Source organism: Panthera onca, chromosome B2, assembly GCF_046562875.1.
Source record: "Panthera onca isolate mPanOnc1 chromosome B2, mPanOnc1 haplotype 2, whole genome shotgun sequence".
Classification (NCBI taxonomy): Eukaryota; Metazoa; Chordata; class Mammalia; order Carnivora; family Felidae; genus Panthera; species Panthera onca.
In genome coordinates, this window is record NC_138343.1 from 54,343,350 (window position 1) to 54,359,442 (window position 16,093).

Genomic DNA, 16,093 nt, shown 5'->3' on the forward strand with positions numbered 1-16,093 from the left:
TTTCTAGAAACTTCAAAGCGCTCTTCACCTGCAATAATTACCTTTACTAGATCTTTCCTCAGCTACTTTAGTGAGACACGCCTCCTACAGGCCACAGGTGAAGCTTATTTCCAGCTCTTGAAAACCATACAGACCTCAGTCGGAGAGCTGTTGTGGCTGATTCACCGCTTCTGTTCGACCCCTATTTCTTCCCTCTGAGTCGAATCTCTTCTAATTTCTGTAGGCTCGGAGCTATTTCTGCGTGTGTGCATTCATTCTAATTCCAGTTATTTTTCGGCGCGCTTACTATGCGCGAGGCGTGGAAGGGGAAGAAATGAAGGTACAATCTGTTTTTACTCGGCTTGACGTCCCATAGAAAAATCAAAATATGTACTATACATAGGCTAACTAACGTTCATCTTTTAGCTTCTATTTTCTCATCTGTAAAATGGGGGTAATACCTCATAAGGTCGCTGAAAGATTAAGCAAGAAAAGAAGAGAACCTCTAATACTGAGCAGTTCCGTAAACGCCTATTCCTCCCTTCCTCCGCTAGCTCCACAGTCCAGGCTGTGGATTAAAGCGCCACACTCTTGGGAGTCTGGAAATTCTGCCGATAGCTTTCCAGTTCCCCAATTTCAATCGTCAAAAAGCTATCGACTGCACATACAGGCCGTGCAGCTTTTAATTTGGAGACACAAACAATCCTATTTAAAAAACTTTAAGCGGGCAACGTGGATTACACGCCCTCAGGAACCGAGGAGCGCCACATTGAGCATGCGCAGGGCGCGCGCTGGGTGGGCGGGAGGTTAGGAGGGCGGGCTTTGTGGTCCAGTCACTTCCGTTTCCGGCTCTATATGAACTCTCCCGCCATCTGACAAAAGCGCCTATCGGCGTTTCTGCATATCGGGTTTGGTGTGGTTGCAGGTAAGAGGATCTCCTGCGGTTTTACCACGGACAGTAGTCTTGGTGTTAAGGCTTGCAGGTCGAGAAAGAAAGGAGAGCACTTTGCGAGCCGTGGGAACAGAAGAATGACATGGTGGAGTGGGTGTATTGAGTATTGGTTGGTTGAGGCAGAGACGCAGGTGTTAGCGAGCTGAGGACAGAACAGCTTCGTCGGAGGAGTGCTCAGGTAGGATTGAGGGGCTTAATTTTTATAGGAGTTTGAGGATGTTTCCTAAAAGGGGTTCGGAAGGACTGGATTAGAAAGACGTGTTCTATTTTCCGGGGTCATAATATAGGAAGTGATGAATTGGACCCGGACCATTAAGTCTCTTCTCTGGAAAGCCAGAATCTACCGCGCTTTCCTCCGAATTTACGATTGCAACGGGTTTAAAATCTCATCTTAACTCTTGGGACTGTAGAGATCTAAGGACGGTGGTACACAGACCTATAGTGAACTGGCAATATCGCTTGACTTTGACTTTGATGTTGCTGGAAGTTATGACCACCACCTGCGTTTCACCGTGCACCCCCCCCCTCCCCCCCTTTACAGAATTGTTACAGGTGTGTTGTAGAAAATCTGGAAAATACAGAAAGACGTATTGCCTCGGGATAACCACTTTAACATTTTATGCATGCCCTTCAGTTTTTTGCTGTGTATGTGGAGTTGTTTTTTGCGCTTGTTGTTTGTTGTTTTCAACTCCATTTGCCATCCTTTTAACCCTTTTATGTTTCCTTCCAAGATAATGAGATGCAGTTTTCTGGAGGAAATCGGAAAAGACTGAGGTTGGGAGGTGACCAAAGGAATGCTTGCTATCCTCATAGCCTTCAGTTTTACTTGGAGCCACCTTCTGAAAACATATCTTTGATTGAGTTTGAAAGCTTGGCTATTGATAGAGTTAAACGTGAGTGATATTTGAATTAGAATTTATATATTCTTGAGAACTTCACTTATACTTTGTGGAAATGAATGAGGGTAATTTCCTTCATTCAGTTCATTCTCGAAATATTTATTGAGGGTTTGCTATTTACTGTTCAGTGTATATTTATTGAGTGCCACTATATTCTGGGGTGGGGATTTCGAGATGAATACTGTAATTCTCATATTTGTTGAAGCTGTATTCTAGTACACACTAAAGGCATCCAAAATAATAATCATAATTTAGTATTGTAAGTGCCTTACTAGAGGTAAATAGTAATGTTCTTATTTTTTTATTAAAAGAGCTTTTTTTATACATTTATTTTTGATAGACACAGAGCACAAGTGGGGGAGGGGCAGAGAGAAGGAGACCCAGAATCCGAAAGCAGGCTCCACGCTCCGAGCTGTCAGCACAGAGCCGGACGCGGGGCTTGGACTCACAAACCATGAAATCGTGACCTGAGCCAAAGGTGGATGCTTAACCGACTGAGCCACCCAGGCGCCCCAAATAGTAATGCTCTTAAAACAGAAGTAGGGGTGACTTAGTTTGATTAAGTAAGACTTCTTAGAGAAGTTGAAGTATAATCTGGACCTTGAAGGATGAGTAGAAATTTCTGAAAAGAGAAGTAGTTAAAGGTTTTTTCAGTCCAAGATAACAAACTGTACTAAGGCTGGGAGGCAAAAGAGAGAATGTTATATCTGAGGGAACAGTGACAAGTTCAGAGCAAATGGAGAAGAATGGATAACCAAGGGCATTTTTTTGCCAAGCTAACAGTGTAATATGAGGGTGTAGGCGGGATGTGGCCTACTTATCCTCTGTGTGCTAGTGGAAGAAAGAAATAAGCTAGGATGAATTGAAACAGAAATAAAAGCAGTGTTTTCTGAGTTTATGTTCCAGGATATCCCTGTGGGAAAATCAGAAGGTAAGGTGAGAAACTGTTCATCATTTTTAGAAGAGCAGAGTGACAACTGCTAATACACAGAGGGGGCACTTAGTGTCTGTTGACTGAAAGAGTGAAGACAAGGGAGAAAAGGGCTTTAGGAACCTTAACAGTGTCAGATGCTTCATGGAGATTAAGAGGATGATTGAAGAGTGTCCCTTGGATTTGGCACTTAAGGGGTGAGCTAGTAAGTGCCTGAATTAAGGCAGTGACAAGTGGCAGTGTGTAGGCAGGGAGAGATTTAAGGGATACTGAGGAGGTATTCCTGACAGGATTTGGGAGTTGTTTGGATGTGAGGAGTGAGGGGGCCAGTGGGGGTGGCTGAAATTCCAGTCTGGATGGTCTGGTTAGAAACTGTGCTAGTGGCTCAGTTGGTTAAGCATCCAGCTTTGGCTCGGGTCATGATGTCATGGTTCATGGGTTCAAGCTCCACGTCAGGCTTTGTGCTGACAGCTCAGAGCCTGGAGCCTGCTTCAGATTCTGTGTCTCCCTCTCTCTCTGCCCCTTCCCTGCTTACGTTCTGTCTCTCCCTCTCTCAAAAATAAAAAAAAACAAAGAAAAACAAAAAAAACAACTATGCTAGTTGAGATGGGGATAATAGGAAGAGGGGCAGGACTGAGGGGAAGATGATGAGTTTAGTTTGAGATACTGTAATAAGGAGGTACCTGTGGGACATGGATTTATGTTCAGGATTCATTTTTAGTTTTTCATCCTTGAATTACAAAAATCTTTTTTATATCGATGGAAGTAGAATTAATCTGAGAAAGAATTGACAAGGAACCTTTGAACAATATGCATCTAATCAGGACAGTTCACTTGTGTCATTGGAGGGCTATGCTTCTTCACTGTTGTGTCTTCTCCTCTACTTCATCAGGAAAGGAAGGGCTGTTTTTTCTGATGATTCTATGCTGAGTAAATGAAACAAACTAACAGTTCCACAGAAGGGATGCAAACAAGGGTACTTAATTTTTTTTTTTCATACCAGCACACTTGCATTCCTCGACAATGGTGGCTCAGTACAACAGTGATTATTCCCCATCCTTCACTCTCTGAGAATCCCTGGTATTAACTTGTGTTATGGGACATGGATATTTTCTGCACATGGATGGAAATTATCTTCTTATAAATTTATATAATTTATATAATGTACTTGCAGAAAATAAAACTATTACAACTTGTTATCTTTTATTTATTTTTTCAAGTTTGTTTACTTAGAGAGAGAACACAAGCAGGGGAGGAACAGAGAGAGAAGGAGAGAGAAAATTCCAAGCAAGCTCCTCCCTGTCAGTGCAGAGCCCTGATGCAGGGCTAGAGCTCCTGGACCGTGAGATCATGACCTGAGCTGGAATTAAGAGTTGGATGCTTAACTGACTGAGCCACCCAAGTGCCCCTATAACTTATCTTTTAAAAACAAGTAATTATGGAATTGTTCATAGGCTTTGTCTTGGGATTTAGTTTTTAAAAACTATCTTGGGGCGCCTGGATAGCTCAGTCACTTGAGCATCCGACTCTTGATTTCACCTCAAGTCATGATCCCAGGATCGTGGGATTAAGCCCTGCGTTGGGCTCTGTGCTGAGCGCGGAGCCTGTTTAAGATTCTCTCTCCCTGTCCCTCTCCTTGTCCCTCCCCCCTTTCCTTTCCCTCTCTGTCCCTCTTCTCTGCTTGTGTGTGTGCTGTCTTCTAAAAAAAATTATCTTGCATTCATACATTTTTCTTTCTTCTGTTTTTAAAAAATTTCTAGTGCTAAAAACAGTCGAAAATCTTGGTGTGAGCCATGTGAAAGGAACCGAGCAATACCAGAGTAAGTTGGAGGCTGAGATAAGAAGGCTCAAGTTTTCCTTCAGAGTAAGTAAAAGTGGGAAAGAAATGTTTTTCAGTTTGTATATATTTATATACTGAGTCTTGGTTGTGGAAAATCTCTTGTATTAGGCACAGGGCTTTTAAAAAGACTAAAATAGCATGGACTGTGCCTGAAGGTATATCTGCAGTCCACTAGGAATGATTGCCATATATAGTCAGACGATTATAATACAGCAGGGTTTCTCAGCCTCGGAACTACTGACATTTGGGCCTGATAATTTCTTGGTGTAGGGACTGTTCTGTGCATTGTAGAGTGCTCAGTAGCATCTCTGGCTTCTACCTGGTATGTATCTCCAGACATTGCCAGATGTACCCTGTGCACCACAGGATGAGTACCGTTACTAGATATGTGTTCCAGGAACTCCAAGAGCACATAGGATTACCCAGCCCAGCTTGGGGAGGTTTGGGAAGGTGTTAAAGTTCCAGGTAGTGCTGGAACTGAAACTCGATAGATGTGATCAGATTTTTATTTTGGGAAGATAGCAGATTGAGAGGGCCATGTCTGTGGGAGGAAAACCAAGTAGCTTGGACATAATGAGAGTGATTCGAATTGGAGAAAAGGATGAGAGTGATTTGAATTGGAGAAGAGGACTAGTATAATGATATTATGAAGGTAGAATCAAAAGATTTTAGTGACATTACAGGGAGAAGGGAAAAGAGAGTTATGAATGACACCTTAGGTTTCTGGTTAGGACAACTATGGATGGTGGTAGTATTTTGAGAGGTAACATATAGGAGGAGAAGCAAGTCTTAGAAGGAACATGTTGAGTTCTAGACAAGAATTTGAGGTTCTAGTGGAAATGTGTAGTAGATAATTGGATATGCATATAGCTTGGACTTAAGGCTGGAGTTGGGAGTATGGATTTAAGAAGAAGGTTGGAATCATCAGGAGGAGGGAAATATTTGAGTGAGAAGACGATGGAGGACAAGATGTGAAGAATACCAGTACTGAAGGTGAAGTAGAATTGGGGGAGTCTGGGAAGGAGATTGAGAAGGAGCTGCCTGAGAGGTGGGAGATCAGCAGGGATAATAGTGGCATGGTAGCCAAGGAAATTTGGAGTTTCCATAATGATGATTATGATGTAAATACTGATCCCATAGGAATAATAACAGTAAGCATTCATATTATGCTTAGTGTATCCCAGAGTTTGCCCTAAGCACATTACATATATTAATCCATGTAATATAGTTAATAGTCTTATGAAGCAGGTGTAATTGTCATCCCTATTTTATAAAAATTTTTTTTTTTTTTTTAACGTTTATTTATTTTTGAGACAGAGACAAAGCATGAACGGGGGAGGGTCAGAGAGAGGGAGACACAGAATCTGAAACAGGCTCCAGGCTCTGAGCTGTCAGCACAGAGCCCGACGCGGGGCTCGAACTCACGGACTGTGAGATCATGACCTGAGCCGAAGTTGGCCGCTTAACCGACTGAGCCACCCAGGCGCCCCAAGTCATCCCTATTTTATAGATAAAGGTACAGAGTTATTGATAGGCTGAGTAACTGGCCCAGGCTTATGAGATGGTAAATGGTGGGGCCAAGATTAGAACTGGACATTTTGTCTCCAGGTGATACTCTTAACCACATAATTTCAGAAGCTTAGGCTCATGTAAGATGAGTTGTACGGATAGATGAGTTGTAGATAGAGGCAGAAGCCAAAATGAGGACAGTGTTTGGAGGAGAGAGGTGGGTGTAGAATATATACTCTTTTAAGATGGCTAGCTGAAAAGACAGGGGAGAAATAGTTCTGAATATAGAAGAATTTGTAGGGAAAAAGAGAGGACACATAACAGGAGACACTTGAACCTACTTATAAGCTGAGTGAAAAAATCTAGAAGAGAAAGAAGAGGAGGGGAGCTTAAAGATACTTGGAGAGAGCATTTGATAAATCAAGATCCTTAGGAGCCAAGAGCAGATGGATTGCATGGTTCAGGTTTTAGGGATGAGCTTATTCAGGAGGAGGGGGAGATCCTTTGTCCATAGAGATGGAAGGGAAAGTAATACAGTGGATGCACAAGCTTGGAGCTGAAGAAGTTGGCCTGGTGGCCTTTATTTTCTGTAAAGTAAGTGAAGTTCTCTGTTGAGAGAGAAGATGGCGTGGTAGGGAGCTTGGGTCAAGTAGTGAAGACTGAAGCAGCTTTTCTAACAGTGAGGAAAGAGATGATTATGTGTCAAATCCCTGTTCTATTGTTTAATAAGCTTTATGACTCTGGAAAAATTTCAGAACATCCCTGTACCTCAGTTTCCTCCTTAAAAAAATTTTTTTAAATTAATTTTTATATATTTTTGAGAAAGAGAGTGTGAGCAGGGGAGGGGCAGAAAGAGAGAGGGAGACACAGAATCCAAAGCAGGCTCCAGCCTCTGAGCTGTCAGAGCAGAGCCTGATGCGCGGCTAAAAACTCATGAACCGTGAGATCATGATCTGAGCTGAAGTTGGATGCTTAACTGACTGAGCCACCTAGGCGGTTTCCTCATATTTAAGATAGGGATATAGTAGTGCTTATTATCTCATGAGAGTTTTTTTTAAAGATTAAGTGAGTTAATAGATTAAACATGCTTACAACAGTGCTGTAAGTGTACCTCATAAGTGCTCAAGACATGTTTGCTCTTACTCTGTTGGACTTGAGTAAGAATTTCTTGGTGCTTGTAAAAGTCCAGTTCAGGTTAGAGGTTGTGAATTTTTAATATTCCAAATTCTCAATAATTGTGTATTTTTTTCCCCCCAGAGATTCTTAGTGTTTTGGGAATAAGACTGCAGATTTATTTAGAATCTAGGTTTGGCCAAATGGTTAAATGAAGGTTCATGCCAGAGGTGGTGGAAGAGGGGAGAACCCTGGATATATGCTGGGTAAGAAAGAAAGTTAAGAGAGGAGTTGATAGAAGAGAGTCCAAACCCAGGAGGTTTTGTTTGAGATCAGGTCAGATCTCAGTGTCACTTGTTTGCTAACGTAAGTAAAATGGTAATTACATATTATGAAATTTGTTTTTGAAACTTTTATTTTAGCATTGGCTTATATTGACTCCATTTTTCTTTATACCTCTTAATATTCTAATGTGTTTATGTTATTCATGTGTCATTATTTTTAAGGAAAATGTAGAAAATGAATATGAACGCCGAAGAAGAGATCATATTTCTCACTTTATTTTACGCCTTGCTTATTGCCAGTCGTGAGTATACGTTTAGACTCTCATAGTCAAAGCTGCTATCTTGGGTTACAAATTGGTACGTGGGAAGCTGACATGTATTGTGCTGCACATAGGAAAACTCAGAATAACATCAGAAGCTGGTGATTCATGGGTTGAACACTGTTGTTGCAAACTGTTTGAAGCCAGTTGTTTACTAAAAAAAATTGAAAAAAATTCTATTGTAAAACTTGCCTGTTGAAACACTTACTAGTTTTATGGGAGAGGCTCTTCATTTGGGATTTGCAATTGTGGGGGTGGGGGGATTTTGGTAAGAAAGGACTTTTTGATCCTGTTTTCTCAGAAAAAAAGTGGCACTATTTATAAGAAATAATACCTCAAACATATACTTGAATTTAGTACAGGTGTAAGCTATTTTCCCTTTGCTAGTTGGTTTCTTGTAAGTCTACAGTGCCACCCAGAGGGAGAAGGAGTTAGTTGCCTTTTTCTTTTCTTTTTTTTTTTTTAAACTGTGTTTTTTGTTTTTTTTTTTCTGTACTAATTTTGGCTAAATAATATACTTACTGTAAGTTTCTTTTCTGTTTCTTTCTGTTAAGAGTCTTATCAAATGAGAATCTTGAATTGTTTACTATCCCACTTATCCCTGGACAGGTGATCCTATCCACGACCATCTTTGGTTCTGGAGGTTTTCTTTTGTAAAGATGAACGTGCAGTTTATGTAATTTATGCAGTAAATGAATTGCTGACAATCTGTGAAAGTCCCTTTGAGGGGGGGATCTACATCATATTTTATGTATAGTAGTATAATTATTTTGTGACAATAGTAATAACTATTATGTATTTTATGAATTTATATTTGTGTGTTGCTTTTTCAAAAATCACGATGTAGTTGTGCATATTAAATTTTGTGAAATTATTAACTATAAAGCTGTAAACAAAGTTTATTTTCAGAGTTTATCTGATCATAATCTATTGAGAGATAAAGTGACCTTTAAAAATTTTGGTGTTGGGGCGCCTGGGTGGCTCAGTCAGTTGAGCGTCTGACTTCGGCTCAGGTCATGATCTCCCTGTTTGTGAGTTCGAGCCCCGCGTCGGGCTCTGTGGTGACAGCTCAGAGCCTGGAGCCTGTTTCGGATTCTGTGTCTCCTTTTCTCTCTGACCCTCCGCTGCTCATGCTCTGTCTCTCCCTCTCTGTCAAAAATAAATGTTAAAAAAAAAAATTTTTGGTGTTGATTTGGCACTGATGGAACCACCTTAGACTGAAGGAATACCCCATTTTCTGATGTAAATGACCGTTTTGCAGTTAAATGCAATGAACTGTTTTCTTTTATATTGTTGGATAATCAGCTAGGCTCAAGGTATTCTGTATTTAATTCTATATTCATAATACCTCTCCCAATGTACACATCCTTGAAGATCGTGGTATGTGCTCTGTATACTGTTTATCATAATAGACGACATGTGTGCTTTTAACTTCTGTCTGTTGGCATCTTGCTCATATTTGAGTTTTATTTCATAAAAAATTCTTGATTTAATAATCCATGGACTTTTAAAATAATCAGTGGACTTTTCATTTATACTTATCATTTCTCTGTCTTGATTTCAGTGAGGATCTTAGACGCTGGTTCATTCAACAAGAAATGGATCTCCTTCGATTTCGATTCAGTATTTTACCCAAAGACAAGATTCAAAGTTTCTTAAAGGATAGCCATTTGCATTTTGAGGCCGTGAGTATGGTTTTGTAGCCATTTTCAGTTGTTTTCACCATTCATCCCTTCCCATTCACCTTAAGTGCGAGTATTAATGTGAGGTGTTTTTTTTTTTTTTTTTTTTAATTTAAAAAAAAATATATATATTTTTTTTAACGTTTATTTATTTTTGGGACAGAGAGAGACAGAGCATGAACAGGGGAGGGGCAGAGAGAGAGGGAGACACAGAATTGGAAGCAGGCTCCAGGCTCTGAGCCATCAGCCCAGAGCCTGATGCGGGGCTCGAACTCACGGACCGCGAGATCGTGACCTGAGCTGAAGTCGGACGCTTAACCGACTGAGCCACCCAGGTGCCTGTGAGGTGTTTTTTCTGTTTACATTTTCTTAAGTACTTGCCTGAAACAATAGCTATTGGCTTTGCACAGCAATGAAACTTTGCCTTTCCGTGACTAGAAGAAAAGGGACTCCTTAGTACCGAAGTTTCACATTTAGTTGCTTTATTAAATATGTGACTTGTGAAAGCACAAGAAGGTTTAATTTATAAGAGTTCATCTTTAATCTTCTAGGCTGAAAATTTAAAGCTAATAATATACATTAAAGAGAATAGAGAGGTGGTAGTATTTACTTCTAATGATGATGTTTAATTTAGACTTTATTTGAAAAGTCAGTTGTCAGTAGAACCTCTGAATAGTTATTCTGCAGATATATTTAATTTATGTATCATAACTATATATTAAAGAAGAAATGTCTGGGATATATTTAGCAGGTATAAGTATTGTGGGTGGAAATAGGATTTATGTCTTTTAGATGGATCTATGTTGTAGTGGGAAGGCTGAAAAATTCTGTTCTGGAAGACTTAGACTCAGATGGTAGTAGCATTGGGTGAGTCTTGATTTTGATGTTAGAGTGAGTAACTTAAAGCCAAATAAAGTAGAAGTTGGAGTGAAATACATGGTCCTGTCTGAGAAGTGGAAAATGTACCTACTGTATACAGGAACACTGTTGGTTATTGAAGTTGGTGGAAAGAAATAGCATGAAGGGAAGTAAATATTTGATAGACGTTTAGTGTTTAGCATGTGCTAGGGAAGCACTTTCAAGTTTCTCTCCCTTCTCATAAGAGGTCAGTGAGATTTCTAAATAACATCTATGTGGGCATAGAAGAGTGTCAAGCTCAGATCATCTGACCCAAGCCCCATGCTTTTTTCCCTTTGTTTTAACTTAGATCCTTAGTGAAGTCCATTATTGCTAATTCAATTACAGTTACTTTATCCTTTCATGATAAAAATAGTGTATATTTTCCTGTGGAAATGAATAGAGGAGTGTCTTTGAGAAGATCTATTTTTTATAGATGTGTCTACGGTGTCTCCATGTATTGTCACGTGTAATTTTTTAAAGCAAAAACCATGTTTCTTTTAAAAAACTTTAAAATTTGGGGTGCTTGGCTGACTCAGGCAGTTGAGCATCTGACTCTTGGTTTTGGGTCAGGTCATGATTTCACAGTTCATGAGATTGAGCTCTGCATTGGGCTCTGTGCTGACAGTGTGGAGCCTGTTTGGGAAACTCACTCTCCCTTTCTCTGCGCCTCCTTCACACATATGCGCGCGCTCTCTCTCTCTCCCCCTCTCTCTCTCAAAATAAACATTAAAAAAAACGAACAAACAAAAAAACATGGGGCGCCTGGGTGGCTTGGTCGGTTAAGCGTCCGACTTCGGCTCAGGTCATGATCTCACGGTCCGTGAGTTCGAGCCCCGCGTCGGGCTCTGTGGACAGCTCAGAGCCTGGAGCCTGTTTCAGATTCTGTGTCTCCCTCTCTCTCTGCTCCTCACCTGTTCATGCTCTGTCTCTCTCTGTCTCAAAAATAAATAAACGTTAAAAAAAAATTAAAAACAAAAAACAAAAAACAAAACTTTAAAATTTAAGCGTAACACACACAGAAAAGTGCACAGATTGGAATTGTATAGCTCTGTGAAGTATCACAAAGTGAACATTAACAGAGTTAAGAAATAGAATGTTGCTATCACCTGTGCACCTTATGCGTCCTCCCATTCACTATCTCCTATCTTCCACTGAAAATTAGCCACTGTCTGACTCTTAATATCATAAGTTAATTCTGACTATTTTTTGGACTTTATATAAATGGTATTGTATAGTATGTCTTTCTTCACCAGCTTTATCGAGACCTAATTGACATATAACATTGTGTAAGTTTCAGGTGTCAGATGTGATTTGATACATGTATGCCTTGTGAAATGTTTTACCACAGTAAGGCTAGTTAACACATCCTTCACCTCACATAATTACCATTTTGTTGTGGTTATGGTGAGAACATGTAAAATTTACTCACATAGCAACTTTTCAGTTATATGATACAGTATTGTGAACTATATCCATCATTCTACTGGAAGTTTGCACTCTTTTTTTTTTTTTTTGATTTAACTTTATTTTTTATTTTTTAAAATTTACATCCAAATTAGTATATAGTGAAGCAATGATTTCAGTAGATTCCTTAATGCCCCTTACCCATTTAGCCCATCCCCCCTCCCAGAACCCCTCCAGCAACCCTCAGTACTCCATATTTATGAGTCTCTTCTGTTTTGTCTCCCTCCCTGTTTTTATAGTATTTTTATTTCCCTTCCCTTATGTTCATCTGTTTTGTGTCTTAAAGTCCTCATATGAGTGAAGTAATATGATTTTTGTCTTTCTCTGACTAATTTCACTTAGCATAATACCCTCCAGTTCCATCCACGTAGTTGCAGTTGGCAAGATTTCATTCTTTTTGATTGCCGAGTAATACTCCGCTGTATATATATACCACATCTTCTTTATCCATTCATCCATCGATGGACATTTGGGCGCTTTCCATACTTTGGCTATTGTTGATAGTGCTGCTATAAACATTGGGGTGCATGTGTCCCTTTCAAACAGCATACCTGTATCCCTTGGATAAATGCCTAGTAGTACAATTGCTGGGTTGTAGGGTAGTTCTATTTTTAGTTTTCTGAGGAACCTCCATACTGTTTTCCAGAGTGGCTGCACCAGCTTGCAATCCTACCAACAATGCAAAAGAGATCCTCTTTCTTCTCATCCTCACCAACATCTGTTGTTGCCTGAGTTGTTAATGTTAGCCATTCTGACAGGTGTAAGGTGATATCTCATTGTGGTTTTGATTTGTATTTTCCTGATGATGAGTGATGTTGAGCATTTTTTCATGTGTCGGTTGACCATCTGGATGTCTTCTTTGGAGAAGTGTCTCTTCATGTCTTTTGCCACATTTCTTCACTGGATTCCATTTCTTCACTGGATTATTTGTGTTTTGGGTGTTGAGTTTGGTCACTTCTTTATAGATGTTGGATAGTAACCCTTTATCTGATATGTCATTTGTATCTTCTCCCATTCTCACGGTTGCCTTTTAGTTTTACTGATTGTTTCCTTTGCTGTGCAGAAGATTTTTATTTTGATGAGGTCCCAATAAGTTCATTTTTGCTTTTGTTTGCCTTGCCTCTGGAGATGTGTTGAGTAAGAAGTTGCCACGGCCAAGATCAAAGAGGTTTTGTCTGCTTTCTCCTCGAGGATTTTGATGGCTTCCTGTCTTACATTGAGGTCTTTCATCCATTTTGAGTTTATTTTTGTGTATGGTGTAAGAAAGTAGTCCAGATTCCTTCTTCTGCATGTCGCTGTCCAGTTTTCCCAGCACCACTTGCTGAAGAGACTGTCTTTATTCCATTGGATATTCTTTCCTGCTTTGTCAGAGATTAGTTGGTCATACATTTGTGGGTCCATTTCTGGGTTCTCTGTTCCATTGATCTGAGTGTTCATGTGCCAGTACCGTACTGTCTTGATGATTACAGCTTTGTAGTATAGCTTGAAGTCTGAGACTGTGACGCCTCCTGCTTTGGTTTTCTTTTTTCAAGATTGCTTTGGCTATTTGGGGTCTTTTCTGGTTCCATACAAATTTTAGGATTATTTGTTCTAGCTCTGTGAAGAATGCTGGTGTTACTTTGATAGGGATTGCATTGAATATGTAGATTGCTTTGGGTGGTATTGACATTTTAACAATATTTGTTCCTCCTATCCAGGAGCATGGAATCTTTTTCCATTTTTTTGTGTGTTCTTCAGTTTCTTTCATAAGTTTTCTTTAGTTTTCAGCGCATCGGTTTTTCACCTCTTTGGTTAGATTTATTCCTAGGTATTTTATGTTTTTTTGTGTAACCGTAAATGGGATCGATTCCTTGATTTCTCTTTCTGTTGCTTCATTGTTGGTGTATAGGAATGCATTTTTTTTTTTTTTTTTAATGACCGAATAGTTCATTGTATAATATACCACATCTTTTTATCTATTCATCTATGGGTGAACACTGGCATTGCTTTCATATCTTGGCTATTGTGAATAATGGTTTGTTTAGCACAATATTTTAAAGTTTCATCCGTGTTGTAGCCTATATCAGTATTTCATTCCTTTTTATTGTCAAATGATACTTCTCTGTTCAGCAGTTGATGGACATTTGGGTTTCTACATTTTGGCTAATAGGAATGATGCTGTAGTGAGTATTTGTGTACAAGTTTTTTTTTTTGTGGATGTCTTTTTATTTTATGTATGTATCTGGGAGTGGAATTACTAGGTTGTAGGGTAATTAATTCTGTGCTTAGGCTTTTGAGGAACTGACGAACTTTTTCAAAGTGGCTGCACTATTTTACATCTTAGCGGTATATGATGGTTTCACTTTCTCCACCATTGTCATCCACAGTTGTTTTTGAATGTAGCCATCCTAGTGGATGTGAAATGATAACATAACACTGGTTTTGATTTGCATTTCTCTAATGACACATGATGTTGAGCATCTTTTTATGTGCTTATTGGTTATTTGTATATCCTTGGAATGTCTTTTCAAATCCTTTGTACATTTGTTTTTTTTCCTTTGTACATTTTTAAATTGAGTCCTCTTTTTATTGTTGAGTGTTAATTCTTTACATATTCTGGATACAAGTCCATTATAAGATCTATGATTGGCAAATATTTTCTCCTATTCTTAGGATTGTCATTTCATTTTGATGGTTATCTTTTGCAACATAAAAGTTATTAATTTATGTGAAGTCTTTTTTTTTCTTTTGTACTTTTGATGTCAGATCTAAGAAGGCTTTGTCTAAAGGTCATGAAGATTTACTCTGGCTTTCTCTACGAGTTTTATAATTTTAGTTTTTATATTTGGGTCTGTGGTCCATTTTGAGTTAATTTTTGTATATGATATGAAGTAGGAGTCCCAACTTCATTTTTTTTGCATGTGGATATCCAGTTCTAGCATCATTTGTTGAAACAGCTGTTCTTTCCTCACCAAATTGTTACTCTTGACTATAAGTTGGTTTATTTCTGGACTCTTAATTTTATTTCTTGGAGCTGTATGCTTATCATTGTGGCAGTACTATTGTGGTCTTGAATGTTGACTACTGTAGCTTTGTAGTAAGATTTGAAATTGAGAAGTAGGAGAATAAAATGAATTTTATTCTTTTTTCAAGATTATTTTAGTTATTCTGGTTCCTTGTATTTTCTTAAGAATTTTATGATTTACTTACCACTTTCTACAGATAAGTCAGCTAGGATTCAGACTAGGATTGCAGAGAATATGTAGATCAATTTGGGGAGTATTGCCATCTTAATATTAAGTGTTATTCATGAACATGGGATTTTTTTATTTTATTTTTAAATTATTTTTTAAAATTTTATTATAGAGAGATAGAGTGCAAGTGGGAGAGAGGGGCAGAAGGAGAGAGAGGGAGAATCCCAAGCAGGCACCATGCTCATCATGGAGCCCAGTGTGGGGCTCGATTCCATGTCCCTGGGATCATGACCTGAGCTGAAATCAAGTTGGATGCTCAACTAACCGAACCCACCTAGGCACCCCCCGTCCTTTATTTCTTAAGGTTTTCTTTAATTTTTCTCAACAAGATTGAGTATTATATTTGTTAAATTTATACCTGAGTATTTTATTTTTTAATGTCATTGTAAGTGGAGTTATTTTCTTTATTTCATTTTTGGAATGTTTCTTGCTAGTGTATAGAAGTCCAGTTGATTTTTGCATGTTGATCTTATATCCTGCAACCTATGGAACTCTGTTAGTACTAATTGGTTTTAGTGGATTCCTTAGGAGGTTATGTCTCACAAATAGAGATAATCTTATTCCTTACTTTCCAATCTGGAGGTTTTTTATTTCTCCATTTTTGATTAATTTCCCTAGCTAGAATCTCCAGTGTAATGTTGAATAGAAGTGGCAGTAGTGGATACCCATCTTGTTCCTCATTTTAGAGGGAAAGCATTCAGTCTTTTAGCATGACCTATGATATTGGATATATGATTTCTGTAGATGCCCTTTATCAGATTGAGAAAATTTCCTTCTAATTGTAATTGAGCATTCTCATCATGAAAGGGTATTGGATTTGGTCATGTGCTTTTTCTCCACCTGTTGAGATTATCTTAGGGATTTGTCCTTTATTAATATCGTGTGTTGCATTAATTGGTTTTTGGATGTTAAACCAATCTTGCCGGGGTATTCGTGGGATAAATCCCCCTTGATTATCCTGTATGATTCTTTTTATATGTTGCTGGA

The 16,093-nt window shown here is 38.8% G+C and overlaps 1 protein-coding gene across 2 annotated transcripts in view; it reads left to right on the top strand.

Annotated features, from left to right (window-relative positions):
• Positions 1 to 809: 809 nt before the first annotated feature.
• The window catches only part of PRIM2 (DNA primase subunit 2), a 349,495-nt gene continuing 334,211 nt past the window's right edge, over positions 810 to 16,093 (top strand). The window contains exons 1-5 of one of the 2 annotated variants that reach the window (XM_060615833.3): positions 810 to 904; positions 1,663 to 1,824; positions 4,522 to 4,625; positions 7,730 to 7,809; positions 9,392 to 9,512. In XM_060615833.3, coding sequence (XP_060471816.1) covers positions 1,671 to 1,824; positions 4,522 to 4,625; positions 7,730 to 7,809; positions 9,392 to 9,512 — 459 coding nt within the window. In that variant the 5' untranslated portion in view covers positions 810 to 904; positions 1,663 to 1,670. Of the gene's footprint in view, positions 905 to 974; positions 1,110 to 1,662; positions 1,825 to 4,521; positions 4,626 to 7,729; positions 7,810 to 9,391; positions 9,513 to 16,093 lie in introns of those variants that run through there. The other variant, XM_060615834.3, reaches the window with a different exon arrangement.